Source organism: Rhinoderma darwinii, chromosome 5 (genome assembly GCF_050947455.1).
Source record: "Rhinoderma darwinii isolate aRhiDar2 chromosome 5, aRhiDar2.hap1, whole genome shotgun sequence".
Classification (NCBI taxonomy): domain Eukaryota; kingdom Metazoa; phylum Chordata; class Amphibia; order Anura; family Rhinodermatidae; genus Rhinoderma; species Rhinoderma darwinii.
In genome coordinates, this window is record NC_134691.1 from 167,176,478 (window position 1) to 167,199,223 (window position 22,746).

The window sequence follows — 22,746 nt, forward strand, 5'->3', positions numbered from 1 at the left end:
GTTAATGGCCCTTTTACACAGTCCGATGCTTTCTGTATTAACAATTGTTCAATGCCCATCACGTCCCCTATTTAAACAATGGTTTTATAGGCTGCACAAATTGTGATCAGGCGAAATATGAGTGTTTGCTCGTTTGTCTGCTTTTCGCTGCCCTGTTTACACGGGCTAATAATCAGGAATGAGCGTTCGTAAGAACTCTTGTTCACCTGATTATTAGCCCGTGTAAATGGCATTAACTACTTCCCAATAATGATAATGATATGACTCTGCTAATCTCTACCAGTCTATATAGCAAAGCTGACCAGTGAGCTAAAGAGAAAAATAAGTCACAGCATATTATGATTGCTGTAGTGGCCAGTTTTTTCTGATGATACATTCCCTTTGTATATCTATACCAAAAGTATTTAAGTGAAACAGCACTCATGTAATAAATAGTGGGTGCAAAACAGCATATATATATATATATATATATATATATATATGTATATATATATATTTTCTAGGATATTATTCAATAGTTATGTTGATACATTGATGGAAAGAGAAAGAAGTGTTATACATTGTGTTTTTTTGGCTCTTAAATAATTTATACACATAGAAATTATTAATTTGTATGAATATTGATTTTGAAAGGATGGAGAAAAAGTTTCAATTCTTTCAAAGTAACTTGAATCAGAAGAAGTTCAAAGCGGGTATTGATATCACAAACACTTAGGTATTTGTTGTAAGTGAAAGTAGTTTGCCTTCGTTATTCGGAAGAAATCTCAGTCCTATTTCTTGCTCTAAGAGAAACTATTTTGTGTACAACCCTAATTATATTTCAGCTTTGATTCTTAGGTTCTAATAACGTTGGTGTCATGCTTACAGATGTCTTGCTCGATTGAGTTTGTCAGTTTGTGCAGGGTGGAAAATGTAATCTCTTTCAAGTTTTGTCTAGTATGTCCTAGCTTGACTTAACATGTCATCTTCAATTACAGAAACAAAGACACAGCTAAGGTCTTCTGACCTGTCTCAGACTCGACTGAGAAGTATGGCTGTCCCTGCAGAATACTGTAGACGACTTTCGCACTGTTTCCATAGGTTGGATCGTCTGCATCATTGGCTGTGACCTTAACGACAAATGTTCCTGCAACAAAAACAAAGGGGATAGCAGTTTTAGCTAAAAGGTTTTTACATAAAAAGAAAAACAAAGTGTGAGAGAAAGAACAAGAGAATAAAAAGTAAAGTGATGACAAAAAGAATGACAAAAAATAATGTTTGAGAAAGCATAAAAGTGACAACAGATGAGAGAAAAAGGGAAAGTTTGAGATAAAAAAATTTATGGAAAGATTATCAGGAAGGAAAGAGGACAGGCAGAAGCACAGAGATTATCTAAAAGAATACATGGGAAACAGCAATTAAGCATATTATAACAAAGTGTAAGCATTTATGGTCAATTTCTGTGTGCAAAAATAGTCCTCTGGATGCTAGAAAGTATAGCCAGGAGATGAACACAGAAGCCCCTACAAGCCAGCATGTATTTATACCTTACATGGTTGGCACCACGGCAATGATCCCTGTTGCTATGCAGTTTGTTTGCTAAAGTGCCCTCCATCTAATTTTATCCCTACATTTCTGGTAAAAAAAATCTTGACCATCACCCTACTTATGGGGCCCGGTGACGAGGGAGCCTTCTTTCTCTTTATCACTTTCACACTATTACCTTAGAAGTAACTTATATCGGTGTTCTCACCCCATACTTAATAGGAATTGTCGAGAATTATACAAATCTTGAGCATTCTATATTATATTTTCTACTGCATTAAATTATATGTTGCTTTCAAATTAGATATTTTACTTACCATTTATCTTTCAGATCAAGCAGTAGATGCTAAGAACATGCGTCCAGCTCTGGTACTCTATTTATGTAACCCTTTGTACTACCTTTCTATTGGTACAACAAGACACCTGCGTGCAATAATGTTTTAATCATAATTATTCAGATCACTTTTCAAGACGTCCAAAAAAAGGGCATAGACACCCATTAAAAGTCTGTCATTGTGCTCATCACAAAGAAGCCATACAAGTCTGTAATGGAGATGGATGTGATTTGACTCCTTGTTTCCAGCACTGAGTCTAAGAAAATGGTGCATTGGTCAAGAGACAGAACAACTAATTTAATATAAGGATTTCAAAGCAAATTTTAAGATCTTGAGCCTTCCATTGTGGAATTCTATTTTTTATTGTGCTCTACCTTGGAACTTTGTATTATTATAGCAATTTCCTAATCTACTTACGATATCAGGTGCCCTTTGTTTCAATATCTGCCACTACCAGTTCACAGTTGCCTACCATTTCAGACTATATGAGACACCTTTTATCAGTCTGATATAGTTGTCTCAATAGCTGACTAAAAGAAAGATGCAAGGCAGCACATCCAAAAAATCAGAAGCTTTATTCAACCAGTGCGACCTTTCACAAGCATATGGAAACAACAGACCGTTCCATTTTTAGGCCTTATAATTCTGCTCTTGAAGTGACCGATGTCTTGTAGTGCCGTGATGGATCTTGACTTGCTTTCGGAGTCTGTCTTGAGATACGTGGATCTACAGAGTTTATGCCAGTAGCTTGGCTTTGTGGTCAAAAATAATATATATCCCCCCGTTTTTACTTATATAAATGGGTTCATTTTTGCCTATATATTTTGAGTCTCCAGTTCAGCCTGATTAAATGATATTGACAAGCACTCTGCTAATAGTTATCGTAGTCCTTTGGCTTAGTTAGGCATTATTTTATATTGCCTCCTTGACATTTAACTCACATATGTGTGGGCTTTTGCCCATATTAAAAATGGCGTTCATCTCTTACAACATATCCTTTGGGCATGCACAAGTCGGGATAGACTGATTTAGTATCGACCACTCGCGTACTTTGAGCCCGCGAGTTATCGCGCGTGCGCAATCTTGTGTTCAGCATTGCCACCCCGACTTTTAGTTTTGACGTGTGCTATGGCGTCATTGAGATGCTAAGTTCAACGAGGAGTAAGTCCACATTTCTTTTAACCCCTTCCCGACATTTGACGTATCCATACGCCAAAGTCGGGTAGGGCAAGTATGGAGCGGGCTGTATGTTACAGCCGACAATTCAGAGTAACTCGAGCGCGATCCCGCTAGTTTAACTCGTTAAATGCTGCGGTATATACCGACTGCAGTATTTAAATCGTCAAAAAGAGGGGGGCGGCCCCCTCTAACAGCTCATTGCGCACCCCGCAACGCAATCGTGGGGGGGGGGGCGATGGTTGCTATGGCTGCCTGGGGGATTAATGAACGCCCCCTGGTTCGCCATCTTTGTACACCTATTAAGCCTTGCCTCTGGCAGGGATTAATAGGTGCCTGTCAGAATCACGATATACTGCAATACATTAGTAAAAAAAAAAAATGAAAAGTTCAAAAAAAAAACCTTTTCCCATTTTCCCCCTAGAGCATAGTAAAAAAAGAAATAAATAAACATAATTGGTTTCGCCGCGTCCGTAAAAGTCTGAACTATTACAATATATCATTATTTAACCCGCACGGTGAACACCGTAAAAAAAAAAAATTGTAAACACCAGAATGTCTATTTTTTGGTCACCTAATCTCCCACAAAAAAAATTAAATAAAAAGTGATCAAACCGTCGCATGTACACCAAAATGATATTATTAAAAACTACAGCTTATCCCGCAAAAAATAAGAACTCATACCACTTAATCGACGGAAAAATAAAAACATTATGGCTGGGTTAATTATGTAATATTACGTAATGCAGATTATTTGATATTTCATAAACCTTTTCAGGGGCGTAGCTAGGGGGGGGGCAGGCGGGGCATGTGCCCCGGGCGCAAGGGAAGGGGGGGGTGCCGAAGAGCAGCTGATCGCTGCTAACAGGCGCCCCGTATGTCGGACACCTGCAGCAGCTTAGGAAGAGCCAGGAAATTAGGGCGTTCTGACTGGGGTCTGTGACGGCCAGGGAGTGGACCAGTCCAGTCACCTTACCTGTCACCTGACCTCACGTCAGTGACATGAGGTCAGATGACTCAGGTCAGGGGACAGGTCCACTCCCGTGCTGCAGCCTCCCTGCATCTGCTTCTACTCTGTGCTCTGCCGAGAAGCAAAGAAGCTCCGCCCACAGTCCGTCCTGACCTGTCAGCAAGGAGACATGGTGAGTGTCTGTGTGTGTAGTGTGAATACAGTGTGTGTCTCTGTGTGTGTGTGTGTGTGTGTGTGTAGTGTGTATACAGTGTGTGTCTCTGTGTTTGTATGTGTATATGTTACAGTGTGTGTGTGTGTGTGTGTGTGTGTATGTGTATGTGTGTCTCTTTGTCTGTCTGTGTCTCTGCATGTGTTTGTCTCTTATATCTACTACATTATCTGTACTCAGAGAGTTATCAGTGTGCTATCTGTAGTGTTACATAGGACCGCAGGTAACATCTACTACATTATCTGTACTGTGTAGCAGAGCTGAGATTGTAATTTAGCACAATGTGTTATCTGTGGTGTTACATAGGACTGCAGGGGACACAACTACATTATCAGTACTCAGAGAGTTATAAGTGTGCTATCCAGTGGCGTAACTACCGCCGTAGAAGCCGTAGCGGCTGCTACGGGGCCCGCACCATGGCCAGAGGCTCCGCTAGCATCTGCTATGGCTGCTACAGCGCGACGCAACTGAACACTACGGCAGAGCAGGGAGGTATCTCCCCGCTCTGCCATTAAACAAAAGACATGTATCCCCTATCCACAGGATATCCACAGGATAGGGGATACATGTGTGAACGCTGGCATTGACAGGGAGAACGGGGGACTGAAAGTCCCCTGAAGTTCTCCATCACAAACCTCGGACTTCCGGGGTCTGTGTCGGCAGCTCCGTAGAAATGAATGCAGCGCCGGTCGCGCTTGTGCACATGCGTGACCAGCGCTCCTTTCATTTTTATTGAGCTGCGCAGACTCCGGAAGTCCAAGGTTAGTCATGGAGAACTTCAGAGGACTTTCGGTCCCCCGTTCTCCTTATCAGTGACAGCGATCACACATGTATCCCCTATCCTGTGGAGAGGGGATACATGTCTTTTAGTAGGACACACTGTAGGTCGCATTTTTTGGGGAGGGGGGACGCTGTATGGCGTTATCTACAGGGGGGGCTGTATCGCGCTCCCTACAGGGGGGGCTGTATGGCGTTCTCTACAGGGGGGCTGTATGGCATTCCCTACAGGGGGGGGGCTGTATGGCATTCCCTACAGGGGGGGCTGTATGGTGTTCCCTACAGGGGGGGCTGTATGGCGTTCCCTACAGGGGGGCTGTATGGCGTTAGCACCATACAGCCCCCTCTGTAGATAACGCCATACAGCCCCCCCTGTAGATAATGCCATACAGGCCCCCTGTAGATAACGCCATACAGCCCCCACCTGCAGGGAACGCCATACAGCCCCCCTGCAGGGAATGCCATACAGCCCCCACTGTAGAGAACGCCATACAGCCCCCCCTGTAGAGAACGCCATACAGCCCCCCTGCAGGGAACGCCATACAGCCGCCCCTGTAGGGAACGCCATACAGCCCCCCCCCTGTAGAGAACGCCACAGCCCCCCCTGTAGATAACGCCATACAGCCCCCTCTGTAGATAACGCCATACAGCCCCCTTTGTAGATATCTACAGGGGGGGCTGTAAAAAAGGCACTATCTACAAGGGGGGGGGGGGTTGTGTGACACCCAGGGGAGGGGGGGCCCCAGTCAAAAGTTTGCTATGGGGCCCAGTCTTTCCTAGTTACGCCCCTGGTGCTATCTGTAGTGTTACATAGGACCGCTGGTAACATCTACTACATTATCTGTACTGTGTAGCAGAGCTGAGATTGTAATTTAGCACAATGTGTTATCTGTGGTGATACATAGGACTGCAGGGGACACAACTACATTATCAGTACTCAGAGATTTATCACTATGTGTTATCTGTGGTGTTACATAGGACTGCAGGCAGCAGTTACTACATTATCTGTACTCAGAGAGTTATCACTGTGTGTTATCACTGTGTGTTATCTGTGGTGTTACATAGGACTGCAGGTAACACTACTACATTATCTGTGCTGTGTACATTTGCTCCTGTTTGCGTATATATGGGTCTGTTTGTGAATGTGTCTTTGTGCTAGTATATTGGTGCCTTTTATGTATTTGTATATGTTCCTGTCTGTGTATTTATCTGCCGGTGTGTGTGTGTGTGTGTGTGTGTATGTATATGTGTTTGTACGTCTATATATTTACCTGTATGTATATATTCCAGGTGTGTGTATGTATATTTGCCTGTATGTCTAAATATCTGTCTTTTTGTATGTACAGTATATATGTTCTAGTGTGTCCATATATGTGGTTACGTTTTGGTTTGTGTAGGGGGCGGCAATAGAGAGTCCCGCACAGGGCGCCATCGAAGCTAAGGCCGGTCCTGGCTGTCACCAACCCTAGTCAGAAGGAACTCCGCCGCTGCCTGCGCTGCATGACCTCCTCGGCTTCTCCGGTAAGTCACACCAGGCAGAGCGGAGAGTGGTAGAGGTAGGCTACCGCTCACCGGTCTGTTCACTGTGTGGCGCTAAGTACAAGGGGGGGGGAGTGTGCCGCTATCTACTAGGGGGGAAGCGGGCTGTGTGTGGCACTATCTACAAGGGGGGCTGTGTGTGGCCTCTTTAATTTATATTCTTTTAATTTATTTTTTTGTTAATTACATTATAGAACTATATTGCTTGTAAAATGTAGAAATGCTTTTATACTTGCGTTACATTAAAAAAATTGTGAAAAAAAATTACACCTCATTGATTGGTAAGGAAAGAAAACATGGCGAGGGGGAAGGAGATGTCGGGAAATAAGTTGGGGGGGGGGAGGGGCGCCAAACTGAATCTTTGCCCCGGGTGCAGGAGAACCTAGCTACGCCTCTGACCTTTTATACTTTTATATTTCTGTATATTTACACTAATTGTTTTTTTAATTGCTAATGACTCGGTGAGGCCTTATATACTGTCATTGTCTGTTGTTTCAATATGCTTGAGAAAGGTCCTGTTGGACTGAAACGTCTCACTGGGTAAATAAAGCTCCAAATTTTTTGGATGCGCTCCCTTGTTTCTTTCTTTTTGCCTACATAAGGGGACTCTGGATCAAGTCCTATTGGGGCCTGCACCCATTTTGTCTATATCCAGTGCTGTGATACTTTGTATCTTGTGAATAGCTGACTAAAGTATGCCATAAACTGCTGCCAGTAATATGTATTTGGCAGGCAATCACCACTATGGAAATCTTTTATTTCGGCAGCTATTGGCTGAAATAGAGTGATCATTGGAGATTTTATATCTTGTAATACTAAGTCGGACCCCCTCAAAACAGTCAGAATTGTTTATGGAGTCTGCAAGGAATTTGAAACTTTATAGTTAGTATTAATTTCTTTTAAAGGACATCACGAGTGCGGAAAAAAAACTGCTTCGACTCCCATCAGCCGCTCTTAGCTTTTCTCGGAAGACATAAGTGATAAGATGCGGATGTGATATCCCTTCATTTTATGGCTCGCTTTGAGTTCTAGTGGTGGGAACCCCACTGATCAAACATTTATCGCACATCTATATGTTAGTGGTTGGAATACCCATTTCACACAGAAGAAATACAGAAAGAAAACAACCGGATACAAAGAGTTTAATGCACATCTAATACCCGATCACGCATGCTTTTGGAATAATCCATGCATTTTAAACACGGAGGCGTTAGTAAAGTCATGGTAAGACAGAGCTTGACGCAGAGTTTTCCAAATTATATTTCAATGGAAGGTGAAACTACAAAATGTTCTCTCCAGAAATAAATCTTTTTAATTGTACTTTTATTCTTACTTCTTACTGTTCCTTTCAAAGAAGGAAGACTTCACATTGAGAGAAAGCTCTCATACTTATCACCTCTATATCACTGTATTTCATTGAATCATAGCTTCTAGCATTAGTAAAACATTCTTATTATATGAGACGGTATGTTTCATTAGCTGGGGATACTCAGTAAGGGTCATTCACCACTTACATTCACATTCAATCGCTTAGTACATCATCTAAGTAAAAAAGATGGACACCTTTACACAATCGCTCATTAGGCTCCAGATTATCGGTCTGCTCTTCAATGTAAAAAAAAAAAAAAAGAATCCTTCTATTAACAGGAACATGTCCTCGTCTCAGATATATGCCATTTCCGAGGCTTCTGATGTACAAGGTTAAATATGTCAATCAGATAATGGATGACTGCAGTGACATATGCTGAAAAGTAGGCTAATGCACAGATAATTATGAAATGAGTTTTATTCATGTGACCGAAAGAGCATAATTTTATTAAACGTATTAATTTAGCACCAGCGCACACAACAGGAGGTATATGTAAAACTGTGCACTAGTGCAAAACGCGTCTGCACACATTTATTCATTTACAGGGCCATTATGATAAAAGCGGGCTTATGTTGTCTAACCCCTCTAGCAGAAAACAGTTCTCTTGTATTTTTCTGTCAAAGTTAATACAATTGTCAGAACATCATATTTTATGTTCTTCTAAATCGCATTCATCCATAATAAACAGGGGTAAGAACCCATTTTGTAATGGTATTTAACAATAGAAAAAAAGATCCAAGCAAATCTGAAGGATCTCATTCAGACGAGGCAATTTTCGGGCTAATATAGTGCTTTACAGCTGTCTTGATAAATTCAATGTGCATCTGTCTTCCCTGGGTCATTTCTCTGCAGTAAATCATTTCTTCTGACAAATCTGTGTATTGCCGAGTAAGAAAATATATATAAATAATTCATCTTTGTGCAATGATTACCGCTACTAGAATTTATGCTCAAAGTATACAGCCTAATCATAAGATTTCCAGACTTGTGTAGATTGCTAATGACATTGGTGACGTTCTTACCCAAAGTTATAAGGCTGCGGAAAAAAAACGGAATTTACATTAAATGGTTCAAAGAGTAAAGTATGCCTGTGTGACCAGCGAGTCATAAAAAAACGAGGAACAGACACTTATGTGCACTTGGGCTATTATCTCTGCCAACAAAGGCAGTCCTAATGAGAACTAATTATCGACTCTACTTTCCTTGCTGTAGTCTGGAAGATCAACGGATCTGATATGTGGAACTAGGTTTTCCCATTGTTCATCTGTGTTGCTACATTTTAACAACTGTCATCATAAGAGGAGATACACAGTTTTGTCTTTGAACACTTTTACAAGCCCATTAAAAAATCTTTCTTTGTACAATTTGCCATTTCCTTTTAATCTTTGATTACATGCTTCATTATCCTGACTTATGACAGTTGTTTTTCAACTTGTCTTTTTTTTTAACTTCCTGTGGTTTTTATTGTTTTTTTTTTTTTACTTCTTTAATTGCCAAATCAAGGATTGTAACAAAGAAAGTCAAAGTTAAAAAAAAGTTATAGTTTGTGGGGGATTTAACAGTGAATGTTATCACTGATCAAAACTTTCATACAATTACATCAGATCAAAGGGATTTTCTTATGCTGAACTTTAACCAGCTACCTATATTCCAGATTTCTTCAACTGAATTATTTTAGGGGTCTGGTCTGGGGTCTGATTAATTTTAGGGGTCTCAATTAATTGTAAGTGTCTGGTCTGAGCTTCAATAAACATAAGGGGATTGTTCTGGGGTCTGATTAATTTTAGCGATCTGCTTTGTGATTGGAATCATTTTAGGGCCTGGAATGGGGTCTGAATTAATTTGAAACATCTGGATTTGGTTCTGAATAACTTTAGGGGTCTGGTCTGGGTTCAGGCCAAATTTATTGGTCTGGTCTGGAGTCTGATTAATTAATTAATTAATTTTAGGGGTTTGAATGAATTTTAAGGGTCTGGTCTGGGTCCTGATTTAATTTAGGGGTCTGAATACATTTTAAGGGTCTGGTCTGGGTTCTGATGAATTTTAGGGGTCTGGTCTGAGGTTTGAATCCATTTTAGAGGTCTGGTGTCTGATTCATTTTAGAGGTCTGGGATTTTAATAAGTTTAGGGTCTGGAATGGGGTCTGAATTAATTTTAGTTATCTGGTTTGGGTTCCGAATGAGTTTAGGGTTTTGATCTGGGTCTGAATGAGTTTAATGGTCTGGGGGTCTGAATTAATTTATGGTCTGGTCAGGTTTTTCTACTAAAAAAATGGAATAAATGAATTGATGTAAACAGCTCTAAATAAGTTTGTGAAATGTTAACAAGATGACATCTTTACTGTTGGTCTTCAGTTCGGACCTTCACCTACCCAGGTATATATGTATCATTGGCTGGCTCACTATGCTTATAGCGCAGCACGCCACAGTGCTCTACGCTATTTGCATAGTGTGACCGACCTCAATCAAAATGAATGAGAGGCTTGCTACGCAAACAGCGTAGACATGTTACGTTAACACAATAGAGTGCCATGGCGGTCTTGTTGGCGAATAATACATCTATAAGCGGAATTTGCCTGACCTATTTCTATAGCATTTCAGATGACAAATGGAGTTCTGAATCATCATATTTCATCAGCCAACGTCACTGAGATAATCTAAGCCACTACCTGTCCCTTGTAGATGATATATAGATACTGACATACATTCACGTATGTTCCATGTAACAGTCAATGTGGAGACCAAATGCTGGATATCAGAAGTTTAAAAAAAAAAGAAAAAACAATTTACAAAACGCAGTAATTCTCTGATATTGGCTGATGTTGGCTGGTTTTCTATTGCCTTTAGCGATCCCTAATTTTTTCCCTACAATAATGTGGCTACAGTGGCAGTAAAAGAAAGTAAAAAGTGGGATCTAATTCCTATCAAGCCTCTGTACCCCTTTTCTGTTTTCAGATCAGTGGCAATAGTTTTTTTGAGCTGCCGGACTGGTCGCAGGAGAGTGGCCGCCTGACAACCCCATTGCAAAAATGAAGTTGTTAGACTGTATATCCCTAGCAACTAGACTTTTGGAAATATTTAATCTGCTCAGCTAATAGCTGGATTGGCACCTTACTTACAGAAAGTAACAGAAGGGGGAAAGCAGCTTGGCAGCCGTAACAGCATGTTTTTTCACACTTTAAACTGTGGTATTAATCTGATTTAACAAAAAATACATTTAGGGAGTGAATTTATCTAAAAATGGAAGTTTATATATTGTAAAGTAAAATGCAAATGTGTTTTAAGGGCATTTTTCACATTCATTGATTGCCAAACTTGTTTGTTCTACGAACCAAATCATTATATATACCAACAGTATATGCAGTTATATTATGTTCCTGGCGTTTATGAACAACTTTGACAGAAAAGTACACTAACAGACTTCACAATATCTGAGCATTTCTCACTTTAAAGAGGCTCTGTCACCAGATTTTGCAGCCCCTATCTGCTATTGCAGCAGATCGGCGCTGCAATGTAGATTACAGTAACGTTTTTATTTTAAAAAAACGAGCATTTTTGGCCAAGTTATGACCATTTTCGTATTTATGCAAATGAGGCTTGCAAAAGTACAACTGGGCGTGTTTAAAAGTAAAAGTACAACTGGGCGTGTATTATGTGCGTACATCGGGGCGTGTTTACTACTTTTACTAGCTGGGCGTTGTGTATAGAAGTATCATCCACTTCTCTTCAGAACGCCCAGCTTCTGGCAGTGCAGACACACAGCGTGTTCTCGAGAGATCACGCTGTGACGTCACTCACTTCCTGCCCCAGGTCCTGCATCGTGTCGGCCACATCGGCACCAGAGGCTACAGTTGATTCTGCAGCAGCATCAGCGTTTGCAGGTAAGTAGCTACATCGACTTACCTGCAAACGCTGATGCTGCTGCAGAATCATCTGTAGCCTCTGGTGCCGATGTGTCCTCGCTCGTCTGACACGATGCAGGACCTGTGAGTGACGACACAGCGTGATCTCTCGAGAACACGGCTGTGTCTGCACTGCCAGAAGCTGGGCGTTCTGAAGAGAAGTGGATGATACTTCTCGTCAGAACGCCCAGCTAGTAAAAGTAGTAAAAACGCCCCGATGTACGCACATAATACACGCCCAGTTGTACTTTTACTTTTCAACACGCCCAGTTGTACTTTTGCAAGCCTCATTTGCATAAATACGAAAATGGTCATAACTTGGCCAAAAATGCTTGTTTTTTAAAAATAAAAACGTTACTGTAATCTACATTGCAGCGTCGATCTGCTGCAATAGCAGATAGGGGTTGCAAAATCTGGTGACAGAGCCTCTTTAAGCTTAGTAATAATAGCAAATCTTGCCAAAAAGTATACTGAAAGAGATCCTTTGGTTTAGTCTTGGACTTCATGGCAACTTTTGTTATGAGATTTAAAACCGAAAAAATGGCATACAAGTAAAATTGCAAAATACAGCCTCAGAAATGTAAGTGATTTATTTTCCCTATAGGGAGTTTTTATCAGAAAAACATTCGAACATTTTTGGATTTTCAGTTGCTAGAAAAATGTATTGTTGTATAGACTTAGTTCTAATCTATTAAATATTCCATTTTCATAGATGGTTCAGATTAGGGGACATACTGGGGTTGGAGGGGTTAATAAGAAATCTACGCCAGTTTTCTGTCAGAAAAGTCGCAATTTGCTATTTACACCGCTTTTGGAACGTACCAATAAAGTGTGTAGGGCATAGTGGGAGATGGTGGTGCCACACGCAGCCTGTCAGATTCACTATACTTTATGCCAAAAACTGGCGTAACTTATAGCAGAAATCTACAACAGCTCGTAGCTGGCATGTATTTCCCTTTCTGGCACACAGACAGCCAGAGATGTGCCTAATGTATGCACTTCTTAATAAATTAGGCACATTTTACTCCAGTGCTCTATATATTAACCCCTTGACAACTAATGACGTAACTGTACGTCACAGCCACCAAGGGGGATTATGGATCAGGTTAACGGCATGCCCGCGCCATACTCAGTGGGTGTCGGCTGTATGTTGCAGCTGACACTTTACTGCAAATGTTGGGATTAAAGATAACTCCGATCCTGGCCATTAAACCACTTAGATGCCACAGTCAATAGTGACTACAGAATCTGAAACGTTAGAAAGAGGGGGCAGTTCACAAGTCTACCCCCCCCCCCAGTGACACAATTGCGGAGTGCCGAAGGTTGCCATTGCAGCCAGGGAGCGCAATGATGACCCCCAGGGTCTGCCATCTTTGTGATCCCACAACTTTTCCCATTTTTTCTCTAAAGTTTTGTAGAACAAAAAAAACCATAAATGGTATTGCCGAATCCGTAAAAATCCAAATTATTCTGATATAATGTTATTTAACCCGCAAGGTGAACGCCATAAAAAAAATGACAGAATTGCTGTTCTTTGGTCACCTTAGCTTACCAAAGAAATGGAATAAAAAGTGATCAAAACAACGTGTGTACCTTAACCCGTTAGTGACCGGCCCATCGTGTTTCTACGTCGGTCACTAACGGGCCTTATTCCGATGCCATAGACTTTTTACGTCGCGGCATCGGAATAAGTAAACAGAGCAGGGAGCTGTCAAATCTCCCTGCTCTCAGCTGCTAGAGGCAGCTGAGGGCTGGGAGCGTCCCTGCTCTGCCGGGTGAGATCGATATTAGTATCAATCTCACCCGTTTAACCCCTCAGATGCGGTGCACAATAGCGTGCACCGCATCTGAATGGTTTTGGAGAGAGGGAGGGAGCTCCCTCTCTCTCCCACCGACACCCGGCGATACGATCGCCGAGTGTCTGTGTCTCCAATGGCAGCCGGGGGTCTAATAAAGGCCCCCAGGTCTGCCTGGAGTGAATGCCTGCTAGATCATGCCGCAGGCATGACCCAGCAGATGCCTGTCCGTGTTAAACGGACAGGCAGTAATACACTGCAATACAAAAGTATTGCAGTGTATTATAAATGCGATCGCAGAATCACATATTATAGTCCCCTAGTGGGACTAGTAAAAAAGTGAAAAAAAAGTTTAATAAAGTTAATTAAAAAAAAAAGTGAAAATAAATTAAAAACCCAGCTTTTCCCCTTACAAACTGCTTTACTATTAAAAAAACAAAATAAAGTTAAAAAGTTACACATATTTGGTATCGCCGCGTCCGTAACGACCCAGACTATAAATATATTACATTATTTAACCCGCACGGTGAACGCCGTAAAAAATAAAATAAAAAACTATGGAAAAATTGCTGTTTTCTGTGAATACTGACTTTAATAAAATGTGATAAAAAGTGATAAAAAAGTCGCATCTACTCCAAAATGGTACCAATAAAAACTACAAGTCTTCCCGCAAAAAAAAGCCCTCATACAACCGCATCGGCGAAAAAATAAAAACGTTACGGCTCTTCAAATATGGAGGCACAAAAACAAATAATTTTGAAAAAAATGTGTTTTTACTGTGTAAAAGTAGTAAAACATACAAAAAGTATACAAATTTGTTATCGTTGCAATCGTAACAACCCGCTGAATAAAGTTATTGTGTTATTTATATCACACGGTAAACGGCGTAGATTTAAGACGCGAAAAAGCGTGGCAAAATTTCAGTTTTTTTTCTATTTTCCCCCAAATAAAAGTTAATAAAAGTTAATCAATAAATAATATGTCCCCCAAAATGGTGCTATTAAAAAATACAACTTGTCTCGCAAAAAACAAGACCTTATACAGCTATGTCGACGCAAAAATAAAAAGGTTATAGCTCTTGGAATGAGACGATGGAAAAACTTAAAAAATGGCTTGGTCATTAAGGTTTAAATTAGGCTGGTCATTAAGGGGTTAAAATGGTACCAATATAAACTGTATCTCACCCAGCAAAAAACAAGCTCTCACGCTGCTCAATGGCAGAAAAATAAAGAACGTGTAGGTCTCAGAATATGGCGGCATAAAACAAATTTGTATTGACCCACAAAATTAAGTTAATATGTGTTTCTTACGGTGAATGGCGTAAAAACAAAACCCAAAAAACAATGGAAGAATCACTATGTCTCCTATTCCACGCCACATTGTTTTTTTTCTGTTTCCCAGTACATTATAGGGTACATTAACTAGTTCTATTATAACCTACAACTCATCCCGCAGAAAACAAGCCCTTATATGGTTATGTAGACGAAAAAATAAAAAAAGTTTTTTAGATTGCAGGGAGTAAAAAAATCAAATTTAAAATGTAAAAACGACTGCAGCGCCAAGGGGTGAAGACCAACATATAAAAGTCAGTAATAATACATTTACCCAACTGTCGCTGGCCTACAGGTATCATATTATACCTATACTAAAGAGCAAATAAGAAAGCAGCAAATAGTGGAATTGGAGTTAGATTCTTCTGCTTTCATTTATTCCATTTATTTTTATCTAAATTGATTTCTTCATTATATTTATATCCAAATCAGTCATAAAGCAAATATCAAAACACACAGAATCCCCGGTTGCTCATACATCCGAAAGAACACTGGCCACACTTACCCACTTCTGACATTTCCGGCACAGTGGCAGTGTAAACATCCCTTGTAAATTTTGGCTCATTATCATTAATGTCATGAATCTTGATGACAAACTCCGATTCAGGCTCAACAGGTCTTCCTGTTTTCTTGTTCACAGCTTGGGCGCGTAACACATAGGACGACTTTTCTTCCCTGTCCAGACGTTTTGTTGCTTGAATGTCGCCGGTATTTTCATTGATCACAAATACATCTCCAGCTCCATCTCCAGAGAGAATATATTTCAATAATCCATCTCCACCATCCTGGTCTGAGTGAAGCTGGAATGAAAGACATATTTTATTAGTATTCAGGGTCATTGCTTACTATACACTGAGATGTTTTGATTTTATGTTGTATGTGATCAAGGAACGTTTGTGTTGTGTTCAGTTTTTATACTTTGTGCATTGAATACAAAATGTAGTGTAATAAATAGACTTGGAAATAATTGAACCGATTCCCTAATCATCATGAAATAACTCTCTTTGGTCTAGTGCAGGCTCTAAAACCAAAGTATCTCTTCAATGACACCCATTGTCACACCATTACAATCTACTTGTATTAATCATGGCTGCTCTAACTTAAAGTAGTATTACTAGGCTCAACATGGGCCATGTAAATGAGCGTCGATCAACAAGACAGATCGGTGATCAGCAGTCGTTTGCTCCTTTCACAAGGAGCAATGATTGGATACTTATAGGGGCGCACACTCCTTACTACAATCGCTCAACCCTACACATTTTCATCATGTCATGTTTACACAGGGAGATGCGCTGCCGACAACAATGATTTTTAATTCTGCATAAAATAGCAGATCAGTCGATGATCGGCTGATCGTTGCCCTTATTACACAGCGTAATGATCGTGAATGGCTGTTTATATGAACGATCATTTGCCCGATCGTTGGCCCCTGTAATAGGGTCTTTACACACAGTAGAACTGTGCTTACACATAACCATTTTGTCGCCACTCAAATAAGCATCAAGATTTCTAAACAAGTTTTGTTACAGTAGCACCATTTATTTATTTATTTTTTTGTACAGGAAAAATAGTCTTATCAAAATAATAAACCCCCATTCACTCATGCATGACTATAACACTGAAAGTCGGGGGGGGGGGGGGAATGCATTTGTTTTCCCTTTGATGGAAACAATAATTATGGCTGTTTACAACACAGAAACTGGTTACCAATAGAAGCTGTTTTAGAGTTTGTTCACACAGTGCAGATTTGCTGCAGATTTTGCATGCATTTTTCAAAACCAGAATTGGATCCAGGAGAGTAGACAATTTAACCCCATAAGCACATAGCCAATCTTCGTTTTTTTAATTTTCGTTTTTTTCCTCCCTGCATTCCAAAAGCCATAACTTATTATTTTTTTCATCGACATAGCTGTATGAGGGCTTGTGTTCCGTAGGACAAGTTGTAGTTTTTCTTGGCGCCATTCACTGTACTATATAATGTACTGGGAAACTGCAAATAAATTACTTGTGGGGTGAAATGGGCAAAAAACAGCGATTACGCCGTTTTTGGGGGGTTTTGTTTTTACGACAGCCATCAAGTGGTAAAAACTAAATGTTCACCTTATTGCATGTGCTGATACGATTACGGCAATACCAAATGTATATGTTTTTTTTTTATGTTTTACCACTTTTATAAAAAAAATATATATTTGTGCAAAAAAAAAATAAAACTTTTTTGTTGCTAGATTCTAAGAGTCATAACTTTTTTATTTTTCTGTCGATTGAGTGATGTGAGGGCTTACTTTTTGTGGGCCGAGCTGTTGTTTTTATTGATTTTGGGGTACTTGTGACTTTTTGATCACTTTTTATTCCATTTTTTTTTTTAAAGTGCTAAAGTGACCAAAAAACAGCAATTTGGGTGTTTTATTTCATTTTTTTTATGGCATTCACCGAGCGGGTTAAATAACGCTATATTGTGGTAGTTAAGACTTTTACAGACATAGCGATACCGGTTATGTTAACTTTTATTTAACATTGCTTTAGGGAAAAAATGGAAAAGTTTTTTTTTTTTTAGGGAACATTTTTTAACTGTTTTATACTAGTCCCCCTACGTGACTTGAACCAATGATCGTTGGATCACTTGCATGATATCGCTATACTGACAGACTCCCTTCATTAGGCCCCCAGGCTGCCATGATGACCATCAGCACCCTGTGATCGCGTCTGGGGGGTTAATGGCACGTCGAAGGGGGTCCCCCCTGATTCTAATGCTCTAAATGCCACGGGCCCGATTGACTGCGGCATTTAAGGGTTTAAACGGAAGGAATCAAAGTGATCTTTAATTCCCCCTGCTGTAGTAAGGTGTCAGCTGTATATCACAGCCATCACCCGCCCTGTATGGAGCGAGCTCAGCCTCCATACTTCCTTTTAACGGCTGTCACGTACAAGTATGTGGCATGTCATTAAGGGGTTAAGGCCTTCCTTTAAAGATTTCTTATATTTAGGTTCCATTCCTGGTTTTGGTTTAAAAATTACATGCAAAATCTGCGGCAAATCTGCACTGTGTGAATAAGGCCATATTCCTTCACATTATAGCCACTTATTTACGGTAATCAAAGTTTTGGACTAGTAAAAATCCAACCCGTCTGACTCCTGTACCCAGTTGTGACATCCCCAAAGATATTAGATTTGGGATCTGCCGTCGAAGAGAGCAAATGGCAATAGAGTGATCTTGTGTCACATACGTCCTGCCATACAAGACGATACACAACAACCTCTGATAGACTGCTCACATGTAACTTCCTGGCAGTAGAAGGGCAAGCAGATGTTAATTATAAGTATGGCGCTAAAAGCAGTACTGTTAGTATTGTCTATAATGCATGAAAAGGAAAAATCTGTAACCAGACTATTTACGGGAAGAGCTAAGGCCCGATTCACATCTACGTCGGAAGTTTCATTAGGGGCCTTTGTCACCGATCCGGCAGAAAATACCTATGAAAATCCCATGGAATGGGTTCTGTCGGGAACCAATGGTGTCTGTCGTAAGACGGAATCGATGGTTCCAGTATTTCCATTGTTCCCCTCCTCCGATGGAGCAGAACAACGGAAAGATTGATGCAGATGTGAACGAGGTCTAGGAGTATATGAAAACAATTGTTGCTATGTGTGCTACATATACTAATACCTATTTCCCATTTCTAATTTGGGGAACATTTCACTTTCCACCTGAGGCAGTACGAAGGCTTGTAATAACCTTGTTACTGTAAGTGGAGCAGGTAGAGGCTATTCACCCATCTACACACAACTACACAGATACTATCCTTGTTCTCTTCCCATGTCTTTTAAACTTGCATGTATACTCATATTAATACAAAGGGATTCCACTCATCCACTGAGGGAGAAAAGCTACGATGGAAAAACTGCTAATTGCAGAAAAGCCCCTCTTTAGGGCAGATGTACTTTTTATATTGTTACAATGGGGGCAATTTGACGTTAATTATACAGTTAGAATAGGTGTCTCAATGGGCAAGAAAACTTGGTGTATAAACCTAGATTTAATCGGTGACTGGTAGAATATAGTTTATTTTCACAATTAGGCTCTTTATTTAGAGTTTGCAGCTTATCGATTCGCCAATGACATTAGGGCACCTTTCAAGACTACAAGGGTTAAACAACACTCTAAATAGCGCGCTTTAATTTTCTCCTTTACATTGACCGCTGCAGCAGATGTTATTTGTTTTCTCAATAATAAACTACCAAAGGTCATAGTCCTTGTCACAAAATCTATGCACAGTATATCCCCTAATTCCACCCTATTCAATCTCTCTCTAAATGTGAATAATCAATTTACTGCTGCTGTGCAAATACAAGTTGTAAGACGCTCTATGGCTTTTTTTTTTTTGCTTTATATTTTGCAACAATAGCAGAAACAATCATTTCATAAAGTCTAAAAGAAAGAGACAATCAATATATGGACGGTAGGGATGGGATTTCAGATAAAATATGTCTCTGTTTCTCCGTCTCACATCAGCACTTTCCAATCTTATGCTGAATCCCCGATATAAAAGTGCAAAATGTTCACATCATATTTTATTCCTAGGACTTAGCGCATATTAATAATATTTTTAATGGAGCATTGATTGCTGATCTCTTCAATTTAGGTAAATAAATATATGTAGAACGAGGAGAAAGTGCAATGTCCCTGTCCCATAGTCACTAGTAATTGTATTTGCGTGTGGCTTTACTAAATGTAGCTTTCTTTTAGTATTTCCAACAGAACAGTCTTCATTGTCCATGGTGCAGAATCAGCAGCGAACGTTATAGTGCGATATTTGCAACCTACCTATAATACAGGTCGATAATCAGTTTGGTCATGCAAATGGATAGTATTGGCCTGGGTTAGGTTGGAACGTGTTGAGCGCAAGCGGTGGACAGCGCCGTAGGACATCATCGCAAGAGCTTCGTACTGAAATAGCAGAGCTGAACTTGTTTATGCCACGTTTGTGGTGTATGTTTGGCATAAAGGCAGAGAAATGCTTCTGACATATACACCAAACATGTCCATAGGACATAATGGGACTGACGATTGCCACTTGGAATACGTTCAGGCGTTATAGGTCGGTAAACCTTTTTTTTCTCATTGTATTGAAAAGTGTAGTTGACTCTGATGTATACATTTTTATTTTTACAATGGGAGTTAATAGGCAACATATGCAACCGTACGGCATAGAGTTGTATAAGGGCATGACCACACGTGGCGGATTTCCTCCGCAACTGTCCGCATCAATGCCGCACAGAATCTGCGTTGCAGATTCTGCTGCGGATCTGCACAAAATGTGCAGAAAATTGATGCGGACTGGCCGCTGCGGACTGCAGGAAAAGTGCTTCCCTTCTCCCTATTCAGTGCAGGATAGAGAGAAGGGACAGCACTTTCCCTAGTGAAAGTCAAAGAAATTCATACTTACCGCCCGTTGTCTTGGTGACGCGTCCCTCTTTCGGCATCCAGCCCGACCTCCCTGGATGACGCTCCAGTCCATGTGACCGCTGCAGCCTGTGCTTGGCCTGTGATTGGCTGCAGCCGTCACTTACACTGAAACGTCATCCTGGGAGGCCGGACTGGAGACAGACGCAGGGAGTTCTCGGTAAGTATGAACTTATATTTTTTTTTACAGATACATGTATATTGAGATCGGTAGTCACTGTCCCGGGTGCAGAAACAGTTACTGCCGATCGCGTAACTCTTTCAGCACCCTGGACAGTGACTATTTACAGACGTCTCCTAGCAACGCTCCCGTCATTACGGGAGCCCCATTGACTTCCTCAGTCTGGCTGTAGACCTAGAAATACATAGGTCCAGCCAGAATGAAGAAATGTCATGGTAGTAAAAACAATACGCTCCGCAGCACACATAAGATCTGCGGACTTCATTGCGGAATTTTGACTCTCCATTGAAGTCAATGGAGAAATTCCGCCATGAGTCCGCAACCAGTCCGCCACTGCTCCGCAACAGACAGAGCATGCTGCGGACACCAAATTCCGCTCCGCAGCCTATGCTCCGCAGCGGAATTTTACGCCTAGTCTAAACGAACACTGCTAAATTAAAGTGTAAGTCAATGGACAAACGGCACCGCTGCGGATTAACGCTGCGGAGTGTCCGCAGCGGAATTTCAGTGAAATTCCGCCACGTGTGAACCCGCCCTAAGTTGGAAGATTCTCCCACCGTAAATGCTCAATGTGGAGTGCCGCACAACTGCCACTTTATAATACATGTGGTCTCTGAAGGTCGGCAGCCGTGGTCTCTTTAAATCATCCTAGAATTGATCCTATGGGAAATTTTAATCATGATACCACTATTGTGCGTTTTTTACACACAATTTTTATTCTGCATTTTTCCTCCACTGAAGTCAAAGAGAGAAAAACACCACATGAACGCCACAAATAGGTCATGCTGCATTTTATAAAAAAGTTTTTTTTACTAAAATCCTGTTCATTGTAATGTAACATCTAGGCAGTAAATCATTATTGTTGAGTGTTTTGTTACAAAGACATCCTAGGCTGCAGGGAATCTTAAATTCTCCACCGTTCCTCGGTGAAACTGTGTTACTAAAACGATTGGATGTGACAGACAGAAATTTGTTCCATTAGTCGTATCAGATTAAGGACTTTTTCTTGGTTGTACTGATTAAACTCTACAATTGTAGCATTTAATCAGATATTGTACAAGAAAATGTTCGTGCGGCAATACCCATTAACAATGCTTTGCAACAGTTGGAGATATCTTGCAATGTATGCCCCTTTAATGCCCAGCATTGCAATAGTGGAAAATATCACATTCGATCAAGGCGAAACTGAACCCTGTATGATCAGCTTAAACTGAATGTCCACTTTCATTTTACGTTGTTTTTAAGACCAAAATTATTTGTTAATATATATTTACAGTGGTTTGAGCTGTTTTTTTTTTTTCTGTTACAGAGCTCCAGTATACACATTTAATTAAAGGGGTGTTCCAGGATTTTAAAAATGATCTGTGGGGTCTGATCTCTGGGAACTTACTGCTCAGCCAAATGAATGGGCTGCGGAGCTGTGCTGCTTCACATCGCAGTTTGTCCCCCTGATTTGAATAGGACTGAATGGGACTTGCCGCAGTACCATGCACCACCACCCATACGGACAAGCTGCTATACCTGCCTAAACAATGAAGGGGATATGGGAGCTCTGTGACCCCATTTGTTGTGCTGATTGTTGGGGTCCCAGAGATTATATGCCGTCAGTGAATGAGAATTGTTTACATTCTGAGGCTGCAAAACCATTCATACCTAGTCCTGTTTTAACCCTTTATCTATACAGTGGCTTTGGAAAATTCTATCAGAAAAACGTTGAGAAATTAATCAACACAGAATTTTGGACACATTCGCTGCAGACCTGCCATATGTATTATTGGATCATATTAGAGGAATGCTGTAGAATGGTACGCCTGCATTCCCAATAATTTGGAGGGTCACATATTTAAAATAATGTAAATCAAAAATAATGTTATTTTATAAATGTGCTTACATTCATTTTCTAAAATGTACATACAGAATGATCATAGCCAGTCCTTATATAAGTGGTGATTTTATTTGAAATCCAGTAAAATGTATGTCGTCTGTAATTATTATGTAACATTTATTTGGTCTGATTTTTTATTTGATAACGTGTTACTTTATACAGATGTAGCCATCTTTATCTTGACTTTTAACACATTAAATAAACAGTGGCTAGATCTCTTATCTTGACTTCTTCAATGACTTTTTAATGGCTTTTGTTGTGTGATATCACGCTGCAGCAAGTTATCAGAA

The 22,746-nt window shown here is 40.4% G+C and overlaps 1 protein-coding gene across 2 annotated transcripts in view; it reads right to left on the minus strand.

The window, feature by feature from the left end:
• The window catches only part of LOC142651717 (cadherin-6-like), a 283,558-nt gene that overhangs the window by 71,140 nt on the left and 189,672 nt on the right, over positions 1-22,746 (minus strand). For both annotated transcript variants that reach the window (XM_075826744.1, XM_075826745.1), the window contains 2 exons: positions 15,435-15,729; positions 1,007-1,126 (listed from right to left, as the gene is read on the minus strand). In XM_075826744.1, coding sequence (XP_075682859.1) covers positions 1,007-1,126; positions 15,435-15,729 — 415 coding nt within the window. The remainder of the gene's footprint in view (positions 1-1,006; positions 1,127-15,434; positions 15,730-22,746) is intronic.